Raw genomic sequence first — 16,684 nt, forward strand, 5'->3', positions numbered from 1 at the left:
TCCCTTCTGCAGTTAATCTGCCTGGCCCCAGCCACAGCAGTGATGGCTCGTGGCCCTTTTTTCAGGTGCCTTGTCTGGGTTTGGTACGTGAGCCTGGTGTGCGAGTGTATTTTCTTGCCGGTCGGTGGAGAGCAACAAAAGGATCTGTCCCTGCTGCTCCTCGTCCCTGCATTTACCGCGAGCTTTGCTCTGCCAAATTCCCTTGGCTTCTAGGAGACACCCGTGCGCTCGCTCTGCAGCGCTGTGCCTTTCTTGGCTGACAATAGTCCCTGGCTGCAAAACCTCATTAGATTAATTGGCCTTGCCAGCTTCTGAACAAGCAAGCCCTTTAGTCGTGCTGGGGCAGGAAGGGCAGGGGAAGGAGGGATCTCTTGGGCTTCCACACTCCCTGGTGCTGCGTGTCCCAGCTCCTGGCTCGAATCTGGGAGGAGCAGCCAGCACCCCAGTTCCCTTGTCTGGATGGGTGCAGCTTTTTTTGGGGGTACACACTAGCACATAGCCCTGTGCTTTTGGGGTACCAGCCCGTGGAAGTCATCTTTGGAGTGCTGGTTTATCCCACTAAAAGACAGGGAAATCTCAGTCCCAGATCTGCCTTCCCAGGTAGCCCCCCCCCCCCAGCGAGGCGATCACAGCACCCCATGCTTCGCCCTCCGCTTCTGCAAGCAACCCACGAGCCGGGGAGAGCTCCTGGCGACCGAGGAGCCTCCACCGCTGCTCCCCGGCTCGGGGCTTAGCTCGGTGCAGGGAGGAGAAGCCCCGCAGTGAGATGAATCGTGTGCCCTCGGAGCCCGAGCCCTCTTGGTGAGCAGTGGTTTCGGATGGAGCTGCTGCAGCCGGGGGGGTCTCTGGGGCTCTGCTGTGCCTTGGCGCTCTGGCCTTGGCCCCAGCCTTTGATGTGTTTGCCTGTCTGTCTCTTCCATGGGGCTCGGCACCGGATCACAGCTGGCCGGTCTCCGGCTTCACAGGAGCCCGCGTCTCCAAAGACCTATTTAATTTTCTCCTTCAAGGTGGTGTTAGCAACACCCAGAAGATGCTGCCGGCTGCCTTGGACGAGTGGGCTGCGTGTCCTTTCCACCACTGACGTCAGCTTCTCTCCCTTAATTCCCCCTCTGGGACCAAAGCGAGTGCAGGCGCTGCCAGCTCCGATCAGCGTTAACAGCCTGCTCTCCCAGTGTGTGGCAGCGCTCTGCCTTGCCAATGTCACCCCCGACTCGCGCTGCCTTCGTTAGCCAAGCAGCCATGGGTGGTGGGAGAGCATTACCCTCTTCCAACTCCCCGGGAAGGGCCCGCTGCCAGCAGAGAGTCCCCATTTCTTGCACGTAGGTGTGCTGAGATGGCAGCTCAGCCCCTGTAGAAATGGCTGACTCCTTCTCTCTCGCTCTCTTTCTGCCTTTTTTTTTTTTTTTTTTCCCTTCTTTCCTCCTCCCTGCCTTTGCTGTTGCCTACGCGGTTGTGTGGGGAAGGCAATCGGCTCCCGTGCTGCGGATGGCTTTATCTGTAACTCTTCCATCTGCTCACAGCAGCTCACAAATAACCACAGGGTGCCAGAGGAATTATGTATTTGGAGCTCAAGTTTCTGCAGTCTGGCAGGGCAGCAGCTCTGCGCTGGGCTCATCCGCTCCCGCAAAGGCCAGTGCCTGCGTGTGGAGGGCTTAAGGCAGCCGGTGCGGAGCTGGGGCTGCGGCCGGGGCCAAACGACACTCCCCATCGCGGTCTCCAGGCCGGGCTGAGTTAGACAAAGCCCCAGCCCTGAGCCAGCGTGGGAGCTCGCTCCCCTGCGAGCCGCTGCTGGGGAGCAGAGGGTGCTGCCGCCCCTGGGTGCCTGCACCCCGGGCCAGGCAGCCGAGGGCTCGGGGCATGAAGCTGCCTTCTGCAGCGGATGTTGCTGCAGGGATAAAATGGGAGGCTGCTGGGTGCTAGACACCGACCTCTTTCCCCCCTGCTGTTTGCTGTCTCCCACCCTGAGCAGTGCTTTCGGACCGGCTCTCCCCCCCGGGAAGTGCTGGCCCATGTCTCCCGGAGCCACGGCTCTGGTGGTGGCCGGGAACGATGCTCCGCAGGCTGAGCCGCACCGGGAAATGCCTCCCGCTGCCTTCGGCATTTGGTAAAACACTTAAGAGCAGGGCCGCGTTTTCTTCATTTCCTGCCTGCTCCTGCTTCCAAGGAAACAAAATCCCCCAAGCCAGGGCTGAGGTTTCTCATTGAAGTCTAACCCAGGCCAATAACCAGAGCGGCTCAGCCCTCCCCATGGCCCGCTGTTCCCAGCCCGGCCGCCTGCGGTGGTTGCAGGGGGGATGTCGGGGCTTGTGCTCCCTGCCGGCACGCGCCCATCGCAGCACCCCGGTAAATCACTGGGAGCAGAGACCCATCCCCAGGAGGCAGCGTGGGCAACAGGCAGCTCTCGGCTCTGCCCCAGGCAGGTCAGTCGGGGTTCAGGGTGCTGGCGGGAGGTTTTTAGGGTAGCAGCGACCTCCCTCTGTCCTCCCATCTGGCAAAGCCCCGGTGTTTTCGGCACCAGGGCGAGGGGAGGGAGGGCTCTCGCCTGGCTTTGCCGTGGTTACTGCCAGCGCTCTTGCCTGGCATCGCTGCTCTCGGCGAGGTGGCAAAGGGCAGGCGCTTGGAGCCGGAGCCGAGCTCCGTTGCTGCCAACGGGACGGGGGCTGCCCACAGCAGGGAAGGGGAGCAAACCCTGCCCCGAGCCCCATGCCCGCGCTGCGGCACAGGCAGGGTTTGAAGGCAAGAGGCTGCCTGTGGTTTACAGCATCTGCTGGGAGCCGTGGTGCTGGGCAGGGGGTGCCTGGGGAGGGCTGGGCCTGCCAGATGTGCGTGCACAGCTGGGGCCATGGTGTGACCACCCCTTTATCTTGCTCACAGCCTCTTGGCTTGTATTTTAACCCCAAAGCTGGGCCCTCGGTCCCCCCCAGCCTCTCCCGCACATTGGCGGCGTGGGGGTGGCTGCTCGGCACTCCGGCATCTTCTCAGATGGATTTGACTATTTTTTATACCTCCGCTTTCTGCATCTTTCTCCACCAAAAAAGGGAGCAGGCTGGGCCCTGCTGCGGGCTGTTTATCTCCCCTCTCTGTGCCGCCTGCTCTGTCCCCTGAAGGTCTGGAGCAGCCTGGAAGGACTCCGGACTCGCTGGCTGGTGTGCCAGGAGAGCAGCCAGCCCCGCGTTCCGCCTCGGCTTTCCTCATCCATCCCGGCAGGAGGGGATCGGACACAGGTAAGGAGCCAAAAGGCACCTTTCCCAGCCAGGACACGGCACGCAGGGCAGCCATGCGCTGATCACCAGCCACCATGGTGCCTGGTGGCAGCAGGGGAGGGGGCTGCGAGGGGGGTGACATTCTCAGGGGACCCATGGCGGTGGGTACGAGGGCTCCCCAAACTGTCAGCCGGGGTAGGGAGCTGGGGACAGGCAGCCCTCTGGCCTGACGTGGTGCAATGCGGCTGGGTCGCGGTGGGGTATGGTGCTGGGCTGTCGCTGTGGCCTTGCCCCCAGCTCCTGACCCCCGTGAATCCCCCCGAGGTGACCTTGGGAAGCCCATCAGCTCCGGCACAGCCCTGTGCCCACCCCGAGAGGGGTCCCAGCAGACCTGCGTGGTGCTGCCCTTATCCCACGTGCCCACCCTGCAGCAAACCCTGGGCTGTCACCCTGTCCCCAGGGAGGTGACAGGGACCCCATGGAGCAGGAGGGACCGGCAGGGCTTGCCCACCATGGAGAAGGAAAGCGGCTGCTCCCTCTGAAGCCATCAGCAGGGTAAGCACGAGGGAGAGAGAAGCTATTTAAGCTGCCGCACGATGTTGCCGTGAGAAGAACCAGGTTTAAAGCGCCTGGGAATAAAGCAGGGCTGGGGATTACAGGGTTTATCACTGCTGGGGGAGGTGGGCTCGGAGTGGAGGGTCTTCAGCTCACCCCAGGGCACGACGGGTGTCTCTAACCCCTGAGCTTTGCTCCTTTCTCCCGGCTTAACCTTAGAAGGGACAAGGGGAGCCCCAAATTCACTGAGCCCAGCCCCCAGAGAGCAGGAGATGTTGGTCTGCGGGTCCTTCAGCCTCCTCCCAGCTCCATCTCCCCTCGACGTTTGCTGCCGTAACTCCTTTCCAGCGCTCAGCTCGGCCGGGAAGCGGCAGGAAATCTTTATTTCCTTTGCAATAAACAGCACCAACCCTCTGGGCTGCCACCAGGTCCCCGAGCTCAAGGTGAAGCCAAGCCTCCGGGGCCGGCACGCATCCTGCACCGCCCGCGCCGCAGCACCCAGCCGGGCTCCGGCTGCTCTTCAGCCCTGGGCTCTGCCACATCCCGGCGCGTCTGCGGATGCACAAATGCCTGTAAGAAACCTGCTGCTCCCTGACCGGGGCTGGGCAGGGGCACGGGGGGCTCTTGGGGCACCAGAGCCCTGCTACCAGAGGGGATGAGCTGCCCTAATTAGCTTCGCCATCGTTAACCCTGCCTTCCCTGTGACGAGCGCTGCGTGCAAACAGCGTGGGCAGCAACAATGGGCATCCCTGATGCTATTTGAGCGGCACAGGCACCTTGGTGCGGGGGTCCTGAGCAGAGCCCCGAGCCCTCCTGTGCCAGGAGAGGGGCCAGGGTGCAGGCAGCTGCCTGGGATTTTGCTGTACTGGAGGCAGCAATAACAGCACAAGGCTGGATGCAGCCCCTCTGCCTGCGGGGCGCTGGACCGCTGTGAGGATGAGGATGGCCAGGGCCTTTGGTGCTGCTCCCCGGGGGCCGACTCCTGCTAACAGGATGTGATGGGTGGGGGCTGTGCTGTCGCTTGGGATTTCTTAACCGGGCACGGGGAAGGGGAGCGGGGAGAAGGCTCTGCCTGGACTCGGGGCAACGGCACGGGGACCCTGAACCTGCTCCCCACCACCACCACCGCGGGAGCCACCATCCCAACCCAGCCGCTCCCCAGCATCAAACAGCCGCACCTCGTATCACAAATTACTTTTATTCCCCTCCCCGTGGGTGTAAACAAGAAGCAGCCCCCCCCCCCCCCCAGCCCCACCAAGGGGTCCCCTTCCCAAGGGGCCTCTTCACATCCATCACACCCACCCCCCCAAAAATGTGCAAATCCAGTCCCAGTGCAAAGAAAGACTTTGGCGGGGGGGGGGGGGGCACACCCTGGGTGCAGCACCCAAGGGACCCCAAAGCCGCTCGGTTTGGGGGTGCAGAGCCTCCAGCAGCACCCTCTGCCTGAAGGCAGCGAGCACTAGAGGGCAGCAAGCCCCAGCGCTGCGCCGGTGGGAGGGAGGCATTAAAATCACATTAAATAATAATTAAAAAAATAATAAATAAATGGATGGACGGCTGGGAGAAGGGGGTGGGTTTGAGTCCCTCCTCCTCCAGCAAGCAAGTTCCCCCCCCCCTCCTTCCCCAAATGTACAAAATATATTTTAATTATCTGAGGTAAATAATGAGGCTGTAAAAAAAGCAAGAGGGGAGCAAACGTTCCCGGTATCACCCTCCCTTAAAAAAATAAAGCATCATAAATAGTTTTAAAGAAAATATGAGGATCTTCCCCCCCCCCCGCGCACACATAAATATAGATTATATTATGGTTAAAAAATATGTTTTTCTCTACTGTAAATTCAAAAAGTGGAAAAATAGAGGAAGAGAAGGGGTTGTGCCCAAAAGGACGGGGCTGGGAATAGCTGCTTGATTCTGAGACCTCCTGCGATGTGGCTTTGGGAATGAAAAAACGACCGGGGGGGGGGGGGGAAGCCAACCACAAAAAAAAAGGAAAATCCCCCAACCGCAATCAGTAAGTGAAAGGTGCAGAGAGGCTGGGGAGGGAGGACGCGTCAGACGTCACTGGGGGAGCGGGAGCGGAAAGGCATGGTGGGGGAAAAGCACCCGCAGCACACGGTCCACAGCACTTTCTGGATCTCCTGGTTCCTGAAGGCGTAAATGACGGGGTTGATCATGGAGTTGTAGGTGGCGGGAAGGAGGGTGATGTAGGTGTAGAGGGCCGGGTAGCTGTAATCCCCCAGGAGACAGTAAATGGCGAAGGGCAGCCAGCACGAAGCGAAGGTGCCCAGGATGACGGCCAAGGTGGCAATGCCTTTTCGGGTGGTGACGTAGTGGGAACTGGCCAGGAAATGTCTCTGGACGGCGATCTGGTGGGCGTGCCGGCAGACGATCTTACAGATCTGCACGTAGAGCTGGAGCATTACCGCAAAGACCATGAAGAAGGAGACGGAGAGGATGATGAGGTGGTTCTTCGTCAGGGGCTTGACGATGCTGCAGGCAGAGGGCTCCTTCAGGCAGTTCCAGCCCATGATGGGCAGGAGCCCGTAGCAGATGGATGCTCCCCAGGTGAGGATCAACATGATGTAAGTCCTGGTGACCGTCCTCTCCGAGTAGTAGGTCAGGGCATTGTAGAGGGACAAGTAGCGGTCGATGGTGATGGTCAGCAAGCTGCTGACGCTGGCCGTGAAGGAGGTGACCAGGAGCCCCACTGTCAGCAGGCTGACCGCCTCCGACGGGATGAAGTAGACAAAGGCAAAATGCAAAATCAACCCCAAACCAGCCAGGAGATCAGCTGTGGCCAAGCTGCCAATGAGGAGAAACATGGGAGCCCGGAAAGCTGGGGTGTAGAAGATGACCACCACTACAATGGCGTTCTCGCAGGAAATAATGGTCCCGGAGATGCAGAGGACAACGTCCCATGGGTTCAAGGCAAGGGGTTGCACCACAGACTTCAGGTCCAAGGAGCTGACGCTGCCGTTCCTGGCTGCGAACCAGCCTTGCTGGCCTTCACTGGAGTTGGGGGGCCCGTCCTCCATCATGCTGGTGGAGGCTGACCTGCCGGAGCCAAAAGCAAGAGCAGCCCCCTCAGCACCCGCTGCCCTCAGTGGGGACTCACTTGAGCTCTCCCCGTGCCCCCCAGCCAGGGATGGTCCTGCCTCCCCCTGAAAGTTGTTTCCGGGAGGGGGGCAGAGTGGCTGCTCGCTGTTTGCTCCGAGGGGATTTTTCTGGAGAAGGTGGTTTGGTTTTAATTCTTTTGCAAGCAAAGAAAAAGAAATATGTGAATAAAGGCGGCGGGGGGGGGAGGGGGGGGAACCCCCGCTCAGCTGGCTCCTGCCTGCCTTGGCTGCTGGCTGGGGTTTGTGCACTGCATGATTTTGGTGGAGAAATACAGGGGGGCAGGACCACCACACCCCCCCCCCCCAGGGCTTCGGGGCAACACTTAGGGAATCCCGGGGACCCTGTTCCCCCGGGACCGGCACCCTGGCGGGGAAGGGCGCCGACCCGGCCCCGCCATGCACCCCCCAACCGGGGGGATCCCCCCTTGCCTTGGGGAGGTGGGGTGTCAACCCCTCCCGGGGCCAGACAGCACAGCTGTCCCTCACCCCCTTCCCAGCAGAACCCTTCCACTTTGGCCCCCCGAAGCGGACTCACACCCCCCCCGCCCCTTCCCGGTGCCCCCCCCCCCCGGTGCCAGGCACTCACCTGCCGCGATGCTCGGCCGCGGCCCGGGCTGCGCTGGGCTCCCCGGCTGGGGGCCCGCTGCCATGGGCGCCGCCGAGTTATAGTGACCGAGCCCCGGCGGGGGGGGGGGGGGGGGAGGGGGGATGATGATGTGGGGGGGGGTGACTCACCACCATCACACCCCCCCCAGCCCCGTTCTCACCGCTGTGACGTCAATGGCGCGCCGGAGCCAATCAGCGCCCCGCGAGGCAGCGCGGGCGCGCGCGCGCCGCATAGTAATCGCGCTGGGGATGGAGCAGCCCATTCATAAAAAACAGCCGCCCCCCCCCCCGCCCCCCCGGCCCACGCCGCCCCCGGGACCCCCCGCCCCCCCCCGGCCCAGGACCCCCTCGGCACGTCCTTACAAAGCCCTTGCAGGGCCGTGCTGCAGAGGAGGGGAGCGCCGGCTCCCGCCCCCGTTGCAGAGATTTGGGGGCTCCGCTTTGCACGCTGGGCGTGGGGTGTGGAGGGGGGGGCCCAGGGGGAATGGGGGAGGCGACGCTGGGTTCTCCCCCGCACAGCCCGGGGTGCGTAGCCCCCCTCCGCCTCCCCAGCGGGTCCCCCCGGCCCGGCTTTCCCACGCGGGCCTGAATAATTCATCGCCGGGAGAACCGGGAAGGCCTGGCCCGGCCCGGCCTGGGGGTGGGGGGGGAGCTGCGGGAAGGGCGGCTGGCAGGGAGCCCTCCTCCCCGGGGGGGGGGGGGGGAGGAGGAGGAGGAGGAGGGAGAAAGCGTGCGCACCCCCGGGACCTGCCGGGACTCTCCCCCGCGCCGGTTCCCTCGAAGCCCGGTGCATTTCAGGCCTTTCCCGGTAACCTGTCCCCGCCGGGGGCGGGGGGGCGCGTTGGGCCAGTTCCGGCCCCGCTGCCAAAGCGTGGTGGGTCCCGGGGTGCCCGGGCCGGGCTGCGGCGCTGCGGGACTCCGCGGCGGGCGGGAGCCCCCGGTGCAGCTGCAGCCGCCGCCTCGGAGCACGGACAGGGGCCAGGAGGGCTCGACCCGGCTCGGCTCGGCTCGGCTCGCTTCGGCCCGGCCCGCTTCGGCTGGCTTCGGCTCGGCCCGGCCCGGCCCGGCGGGAGCTGTTCGCGGTGCTGAACGCCTCCTCGACGGCGCGGCCCCGGGTCCCGGGAGGGGCCGTGACGGGCGGAGGGACCCGCCGCAGCCCCGGGGAGGGTGACGGTGCCCCGGGCACGGGGCTGGGGGGTGGCGGGGGCTGGGGACGGAGCGGCTGTGCGGTGCGTGTGCAGCGCGGGGCGAGAGTGCGGTGCGTGTGCAGTGCACAGGCAGTGTGCGGTGAGTGCAGTGTGTGCAGTGTGCGGTGTACGCAGTGTACGCAGTGTGTGCAGTGTGTGCAGTGTATGCAGGGCGTGCAGTGCACAGGCAGTGCGCAGTGTGTGCAGTGTGTGCAGTGTGTGCAGTGTGTGCAGTGTATGCAGGGCGTGCAGTGCACAGGCAGTGTGCAGTGTGTGCAGTGTGTGCAGTGTGTGCAGTGTATGCAGGGCGTGCAGTGCACAGGCAGTGCGCAGTGTATGCAGTGTGTGCAGTGTGTGCAGTGTATGCAGGGCGTGCAGTGCACAGGCAGTGTGCAGTGTGTGCAGTGTGTGCAGTGTGTGCAGTGTGTGCAGTGTGTGCAGGGCGTGCAGTGCACAGGCAGTGTGCAGTGTATGCAGTGTGTGCAGTGTGTGCAGTGTATGCAGGGCGTGCAGTGCACAGGCAGTGCGCAGTGTGTGCAGTGTGTGCAGTGTGTGCAGTGTGTGCAGTGTGTGCAGGGCGTGCAGTGCACAGGCAGTGTGCAGTGTGTGCAGTGTGTGCAGTGTGTGCAGTGTATACAGAGCGTGCAGTGCACAGGCAGTGCGCAGTGTACGCAGCGGGTGCCGCGTGTGCAGTGGGCGCTGGGGGTGCAGCTCCCGGCCCTCCGGAGCCCCCCGAGACCGGGACAACCCCGCTTTTCCCACGGCCACGGCAGCGTGCAGGCGGCGAGGTGTGTGTGGGGTGATGCACCTGCGGAGCGGGGCCCCCCCATGGGCCGGACCCCCCGGGGCGGAGCTGGACGAGGCGGGGCCGCCCCTACCCGCCCCCCTGCCGCCTCCGGGGCCGCCTCCCGCGGGCGCGCATGTGCCCGCGGCTCCGCTCCGCTCTCCCGGGAGCTCCGCGGCGCCGCAGCCGACACCTCCCGCTGGGATCGGGCCGAGCCAAGCCGGGCTAAGCCGAGCTGAGCCGAGCCTGGCTAAACCGAGCATAACCGGCCCGGGCCATGGCCCCGCCGTGCGCCGGGGCGCTGCGCTGTGCGCTGCTCTGTGTGCTGCTGTGCGCGCAGGGGCCCGCACCCACCCGCGCAGGTACGGGGGAGCAAGGGAGGGGGGCGCCCGGGGTCGGGGCGGGGGGGGAGGCGAGGGGAGTTTGCAGCTTTGGGGCAGCTGAACTTTTTTGGGGGGGTTCTTTTGTCTCGGGGGTTCCCCTCGCACCCGGCCCCCACGGGACTTCCTCACCTGTGATGGGGTCGGGAGATCCCCGTTCCCTTGGCTGGCCCCGGTTTGGGAGGAGGCGGGGGGGACCCTGCTCCTGCTCCCAGCCCCGGGCTGGGACCCCCAGGGCCGGGAGGGGTGTCCTGGGCCGCTGTGGGACAGACGAGGTGCAGGGTCTAGCCTCCTCTCCGAAGAGCAGAGCGGGGGGATATCGTGGTTCGTGGCAGTTTCTGTGGTGGGGGAGCGGGTAGCGGAGCCGTCATCCTCCCGCCCGGGGTGCCTGCAACTCCGGGCATCAATTATGCAAACCCCAGACTTGCTCCTGCTCCCCTTCTCCCATCCCCCTGCTGCTCACGGGAGACATTTCCACCCTGACTTGTCCCACCAGGACCCACTCGTGTTCCCAGAGCTCCCATCGGGATGGGGCTGCCCTCAGCCCCCCCTTCATTTCCCTCTCCTTCCCCACACCTGACGGCAGGAGCGGGAGTTGACAATGTTGGGCTCAAACGTCTGTTCCTGTGCCTGCCGCGATAAAAATAACTTAAATTATAAACCTGCCTGAAACCCTTGCGAACAAAGTCCTACTTTCCCATTGGTTCCCGGCAGGTCTCTAAACGCTGGAAGGGGGGGCCCGGTGGCGTGCCCACCACGCCGTAGCCATGGCAATGGGGCCGCAGCATCCCACTTCACGCCTTACGCCACCAGTTGCCCCCTTTGCTTTTGCTGTGGGGGGAAGTGGGAGAAGGAAAGGGCCTCTTTTATCAGGTCGGCATAGCCCAGGTAGCTAGGTGGACCCTAAAAGCTGGGGGGGGGGGGGGTGCCAGCCCCCAGCACCCTCCTGCGAGCTCTGGGGGCGGTTGTTTGTCCCATGAGAGCCTGGAAACGTGTCCAGGGTGGGCAATGGTTCCCAGCTCTTTCCCGGGATGGTGCAAACACGGGCGTGGGACGCAGGGAGGTGCAGGCAGGGCCTGGCCGCGGCTCCCCCTTGCAGCCTCCCTTGCTGACAGTCATCGCTGTAAATTAATGATGAGCATGTGTGGGGGGGAAGAGCTCACGGCAGAGCAGCTCCGCGAACGCCCAAGTGACTCATCGCCATTGCTGGGACGATGGGGAGCGGGGGGTCCTGTAGGATGGTCTGGGGGGGCAGAGGGGTGATGCTGCTTAAATAACCCCGACCGGGCTGCTGGGAGCAGCTGCGCTGGTGCTGCTGCGTTGTCTCTTTTAAATCTCCACCAAGAGATCCAGGGCTGGGGAGGGGTTGCCCTGCGCTGTGGCCTGCTGTAGGTGATGGGGTGAGCCCTGCGTGTCCCGGGTGACCGTGGGTGCTGGGAGCTGTGGGGTGCAGGATGTCCCGTGGGTGCTGGGAGCTGTGGGGTGCGGGATGTCCCCTCTCTGGAGAGCTGGTGATGCTACAAACACACCTGTATCCTGCCGGGACGGGTCTGTTAGTGGGTTTGGTGCTGCACGAGGCGCCTTCATCCCTCCTGCTGCACCGTGAGAAATCCTCCTCCATGGAGCAAAGGGTCCAGCCCTGACCCCACTGCCGGGGGGACGGATGCTGACTCAGACCTCACCCCTTTCCCCTGGATTTGGCAGGAGACTGCAGCGAGCTGAGGTCCTGCGAGACATGCACGGCCAGCACCACCTTGCACAATGCCACCGGCTGCGTCTGGGTGGGCTGTGGGAACCCCGAGGAGCCAGGTGAGGGGGTCGGCAGGGCAGCACCAAACCTGGAGAGGAATCAGCCATGTAGGGGGAGAGTGAGGGGCTCCCACAGCCCCTGGTGCGCACAGCCAGGGGTTATCCCACACCTCTGACCTGCTGCAGGGCTGGGACCGTGCCGGGATGGTGCCAGAAGCTCAGCACCCTTGGGTGCTTGGTCCCAGCTGCTTTCCGTGGTCAAAGTCTGTCTCACCCGACCCATCCCGGGGGGAGGCAGGGGATCCGTGCCAGCCCAGTGGGCAAGGGTGTGGGATTTCGGTGTGTGCTGCTCCCAGCCACGTTGGGTTTGGGGTAACGCCAGGAACCCTCCACTTCCCCCTCCGTGGAGGTGCGGATGGAGCAGCACCAAGCGATGGAGGTGGCACAAAGCCGGCTCTTTATAAAGCCCTTGTTTGGGGCTCTTCTCTGTTGTGCTGCTATGCGAGCCCCAGCTTGCAGCCCCTCAGATTGATGCCCACCCCTGGGAACGAGTCCTCGCCATCCCAAACTCTCGGGTGCCCAGGGCAGCCCTGGGCCCAAATGCCATCGGATGTGTTGGGTGCCCCCACGGGCTGGTTTGCCAGGGGGTGCCTTGGGAAAACCCTGCTCCCTCTTCCTGCAGAGACAGGGAGCTGCGTGCAGAGAGGGGCGGCAGCGCGGGAGACCTGTGCACTCTACAACACCAGCACCCTGTGTCGAGGTAACCCTGTTCCCCCGTGACAGCAGGTCTCCCCCGGACCCCAACAGCCCCCCCAGACCTAGCAGCCTTTGGGATGGAGGTGCTGCCGTGGGTGCTGGGGCCGTGGGGATGAAATCCCGCCCCCGGGACAGGGACATGGGGTAGGGGGTGCATGGTGATGTCCCTTGACAACCCTTTTTCCCCCCTTGCCTCTGTCACTGCCTCCAGCAGCGCTGAAGTCCCCCACCGAAGAGCCTCCGCAGTCCCATAGCAAGGAGCCGGCGACGCATTCCCCAAGTGAGCGGGTCTGGGGGGGTGGGAGGTGGTGGGATGGGGTGGGGGGTCCGGGTGCCCCAGGGGCCAGTGGCCAGTGGGATGGGACAAGCCGCTTCCCTCCGTGTCTCGCATCCCCTTGGGAAGGACGAGCAGAGCCACCCTGCACCCATGGGTTGCATCCGTGGAGCTTCAACCCCAGCTGTGCCCAAGGAGGTGCCAGTGCCATCCCTGGGGTGACAGCTCGGTCCCTGTCATCCCCCCCACCGGCCCCGAGCAATGTTGCTGTGAGCTGCATACCACCCTGCAGCCCCCCTCAGAACCAGCCCTGCTGCCATCCGTGCTGGGAAGTGCCGTCTCCATCTGGGTTGGAGCAGGGGCTGGGAGCGGAGAAGGAGCCTCTTCCAGGAAGCGGGAACTGGAGAGCATCAGGCTAATTACGGCAGTAACCGGAGCCCAGAGCCCTCTGAATTATTGATCCCACTGGGATCCTTTCACCGCTGGCTCCTCTCCCGCGTGGTGCTGTCTGCTCTGGCATGGGAAGGGGTCGAGCCCATCCCTGCATCTGCCGTCAGTGGGGACATCCCAGCCCCGTGCAGATGCTGGGGTCTGCGTGGACCCCAAATCCCCTCTCCTTGACAGGAACATCAGTACCCCAGGGATGCCAACAGCACCCGTAACCCCCCCACCCTGTTTTCCCCTGCCATTAGGGACCACCACCACCAGCGCCCCGTTGACAGGCAGCCCCGAATTTCACCCGCCCGGCTTTGACACGGCCAGCTTCATTGGCGGCATCGTGCTGGTGCTGAGCGTCCAAGCCGTGGTCTTCTTCATCATCAAGTTCATCAAGTCGAAGGACAGCACCTACCAAACGCTGTAAGGCTCCTGCGCCCCCGGCCGGGATGGAGGGGGGGGAGCCCGTGCGAGCTCACGCCTGGGCCAAGTCCACCCTTGAAGCCAAAAATGGGGGTCAGCCCCGGTGCGTGGGGCTCCGCCCCGGTGCGTGGGGCTCCGTGGCCCGTCTGGCCGTGTCCTGTCTCGCAGCTGAGTGTTGTCTCCCGTGGCTGTTTGTGCCGTCCATCCTCGCCCAGCGCGGGGAGGATTTGGGAGATGGAGGGGCTCATCCCCCTGTGCCTGTCCCCTCGCCGGTGTCCGGCTGTCCTGCCGCCTCCTCTGTCTGTTGCTGCCTGGCCGGATCCTGGCTCTGAGCCCCATGGGGAGCACGGAGCCCCCAAATCCACTCCCCCCCCGAGCTGAGCCATGTGGGGGCCTGTTGTTGTTCTTCTCCCTCGCCTGGTGCCGTGGGGCTCGCCGTGTCTAACGTGGGGGGCCGTGCCTTGTCTCTCTTTCCTTGCACGCTGCCAGAGAGGACAACCAGTAGGTGCTGGGTGCCGGCGGAGATGGGGAGGGGGCTGCCCCTCTGCACCCCCCGAGCGTGACCCTTCTCTCGCCCCTCCCCGGGGGGGGATGGCGTGGTCCCTCTCTCCTGGTTTGCATGAAGGGGGTTTCCCGGCTGGTTTGCTGTTTTCCTGGGCGTCGTTAGTGGTGGAAGGGAAGGGGGTGTCCCCCCTCACCCCCCTTTCGTGCACGCAGCCCCTGGTGGGATGCAGCTGATGTGCAGCCCCAGCACCCCCCCAGCCCTGTGGCAGCAGGGTGCAGCCCCCCCCCCCCAGCACCCTCATCAGGACGAGAGCTGCAGGGCCCAGTTTGCCCCCAGTTAGAGAGCACTCAGCAGCCCCCCTCCCCACTCTGGGCACCCCCTGATCCCCCCACTGCACCCCCTACCCCATTGCCTCCCCACCGCCTTGGGGCTCACTGAGGGGGGGCCTTGGGATCCCCTCTTTCCCCGGCAGGCTCTCAGGTGCTTTTCCCTTCTGCATTTTGGCTGGAGCCCCCAGCCCCCTGCTCCGACCACCCCCAGCCACTGCCCCCCCCCCCCCCAGCCCCTCCGTGCCCACCGGAGGAGCAGAGCCAGGGCCTTACTGTGTGCTTTTGCTGTGCCTCTGTGTTGCTGTAGGGGTGTCAGGGGGGGGTCCCCAGCTTCCCCCCCCCCCCTTTCTGTGTGTTGTTTTGGGGAGGGGGATGCGTGCTGTGTGTTGTGGGGTGAGATTTGTAGCTCGGGCTGCCCCAATTAAACTCTGCGAGGTGGTGTCTGTCTTGTGTCCAGGGGGGTTCGTGTAGCCGGGGTGGGGGTTCGGGGCGGGTGGGGCATGGCTGCAGAAAGCCTGTGCCCCCCATCCCTCCCCTGTGATAGTTCCCACCCAATTCCCAGGTGCGGGGGCCAACCCTCCTCCATGGCATTGCCACCTGCAGTGCAGCGGGGTGGGCACTGGGCACCCCCCCCCCCATCCCCTGCTCCCTGGGGGTTGTGGGGGGCTGGACACCCCCCCCCCCAGGGCAAACCCACCCGGGCCCTATCTGCTACGCGCTCTTCTCTGTCTGCTGCACCAGGATCTGAGGCTGCTGCGTGCCCGGGGCTGGGGAGATGCTGCCCTCGTCCTCCCCGGGGAAGGCAGAGAAGAAGCCAGCGCTGCCGCGTCCCTGCCCGCTGCCAGACTGTCCCCACCCCGGCCACAGGGTCCCTGCCCACACCACAACTATGCAAAGGTGGCTCTGCTCTAGACTGCCCTCTCTATCGCGGGGGGGACCAGGGTGGGACACATCACCCAGGCCTGCCCCGTGTTCCCAGTGTGGCTGGGATGCTCCGGGGTGGGGGGGGGGTTGCACCCAGTGTGGCCACAGTTGCAACCTCTGGCTACTCCCTGGGGTGGTGAAGAGCAGGGTAGAGGAGGGCAGCAGGGCGTGGGGGTCCCACCAGCCCTGAATCCCAGCCTTGGGCTCTCCCCCCTCCGCCCCAAAATGCTTATCAGGAGCCTGGGGGACCCAGGGCATCAGCGGACACATGGCCACGGCTGGCAGCGGGGTGGCCAAGCCCCCAGCCCCACGCGGGGCAGAGCCTGACCCGGTGCAGGGGGGGACAGCGACCAAATAAAGGATTTTCCTCCTATTTCTGATGTCCGTGTCGTAGTCACCCATCACCCCCAGAGCCCGAGCGGTGGGTCCTGCCCTGGGAAATTTTGGTTGCAAACCCTGTACCTGCAGTTGGGGATGTGGCTGCGTCCTGCCCACAGGTTGGTGTTGGCGGGTGGTCTCGAGTGACCCCAGTCCTCCCAGTTACCAGGGGAGGGGAACCAGTATGGGGAGGGGTGATGCCATGCTGGAGCTTGAAGCGGCAGGACATTGTAGCCTCCTGTCCCAGGGATCTCACCCCGTGGTGTCCCTCTCCATGGGGCACATCCCCTTGCCTGGCCCCGGGGGCTGCAGCGGGCAGGGGGGGATGTGGGCTGAGGCCGGAGGAATTGGGGGATTCACTGGGCTGGGCACCCCGGCTGCGATGAGTGTAGGAACCTCTGCGGCCGCATCCAGCCCCGCTAACGCTGGGTGCCCCAGGGATGGCAATGGGGAGGAGGGACGCGTTCCTTCCCGCGGTGGCAGGCAGGAGAGCGGGCAGGGTGTGTGCCACAGCCCCGGCTCTGCCTTCCCCGAAATGGTGCTGGGGCCAAGCAGCAGGCCTGGGCAGGCAGGGCGCCGTGTCCCGCCGTCCCCAGGCACCCGGTGTCCCCGCTCCTCCTTCCTGCCCCGGGCTGGCCCAGCCCTGCCGTGGGAACAAGGCTGGGACGGCTTCTCTGCCTGTGCGGGGTTTGTCTGCCTGTGCGGGGCTTGTCTGCCTGTGCGGGGCTTGTCTGCCTGTGCGGGGCTTCTCTGCCTGTGCGGGGCTTGTCTGCCTGTGCGGGGCTTGTCTGCCTGTGCGGGGCTTCTCTGCCTGTGCGGGGCTTGTCTGCCTGTGCGGGGCTTCTCTGCCTGTGCGGGGCTTCTCTGCCTGTGCGGGGTTTGTCTGCCTGTGCGGGGCTTGTCTGCCTGCACAGTAGCTTGTCTGCCTGCACAGGGGCTTCTCTGCCTGTGCGGGGCTTCTCTGCCTGTGCGGGGCTTCTCTGCCTGCACAGTAGCTTGTCTGCCTGCACAGGGGCTTCTCTGCCTGTGCGGGGCTTCTCTGCCTGTGCGGGGCTTCTCTGCCTGCGCGGTGGCTCTCTG

The 16,684-nt window shown here is 64.7% G+C and overlaps 2 protein-coding genes across 5 annotated transcripts; one reads left to right on the plus strand and one right to left on the minus strand.

Moving 5' to 3' along the window:
- Nucleotides 1-5,809: 5,809 nt before the first annotated feature.
- GPR3 (G protein-coupled receptor 3) lies at nucleotides 5,810-7,531 on the minus strand. The gene is made up of 2 exons (XM_054802084.1): nucleotides 7,461-7,531; nucleotides 5,810-6,812 (listed from the first exon to the last, which is right to left on the minus strand). Exon 2 carries the CDS (start codon nucleotides 6,794-6,796, stop codon nucleotides 5,810-5,812), a length of 987 nt encoding a protein of 328 aa, XP_054658059.1. The 5' UTR covers nucleotides 6,797-6,812; nucleotides 7,461-7,531.
- Nucleotides 7,532-9,384: 1,853 nt separating this feature from the next.
- On the plus strand, nucleotides 9,385-15,599 carry CD164L2 (CD164 molecule like 2). Of its 4 annotated transcripts, none has more exons than XM_054802086.1 (6): nucleotides 9,385-9,813; nucleotides 11,536-11,640; nucleotides 12,263-12,340; nucleotides 12,551-12,616; nucleotides 13,303-13,468; nucleotides 13,958-14,745. In XM_054802086.1, the coding sequence occupies exons 1-6, from the start codon at nucleotides 9,729-9,731 to the stop codon at nucleotides 13,971-13,973; spliced, it is 516 nt and encodes a 171-aa protein (XP_054658061.1). In that variant the 5' UTR covers nucleotides 9,385-9,728; the 3' UTR covers nucleotides 13,974-14,745. The 4 variants fall into 4 exon arrangements, with proteins under 4 accessions (XP_054658061.1, XP_054658060.1, XP_054658064.1 ...); XM_054802085.1 differs by having other exon boundaries at nucleotides 9,427-9,813; nucleotides 12,548-12,616; nucleotides 13,958-14,744; XM_054802089.1 differs by lacking the exon at nucleotides 13,958-14,745 and adding an exon at nucleotides 15,044-15,599 and having other exon boundaries at nucleotides 9,533-9,813.
- Nucleotides 15,600-16,684: the final 1,085 nt, after the last annotated feature.

The sequence above is a fragment of the Grus americana genome, chromosome 23 (genome assembly GCF_028858705.1).
Source record: "Grus americana isolate bGruAme1 chromosome 23, bGruAme1.mat, whole genome shotgun sequence".
Classification (NCBI taxonomy): domain Eukaryota; kingdom Metazoa; phylum Chordata; class Aves; order Gruiformes; family Gruidae; genus Grus; species Grus americana.

Bases quoted from the DNA above. Each gene is read 5' to 3' on its own strand.
- GPR3 (XM_054802084.1), bottom strand. From the start codon at position 6,796: ATGATGGAGGACGGGCCCCCCAACTCCAGTGAAGGCCAGCAAGGCTGG.
- CD164L2 (XM_054802085.1), top strand. From the start codon at position 9,729: ATGGCCCCGCCGTGCGCCGGGGCGCTGCGCTGTGCGCTGCTCTGTGTG. The intron at 9,814-11,535 runs GTACGGGGGAGC...TGGATTTGGCAG, and splicing joins GCCCGCACCCACCCGCGCAG to GAGACTGCAGCGAGCTGAGG. The intron at 12,341-12,547 runs GTAACCCTGTTC...CACTGCCTCCAG, and splicing joins CACCAGCACCCTGTGTCGAG to CAGCGCTGAAGTCCCCCACC.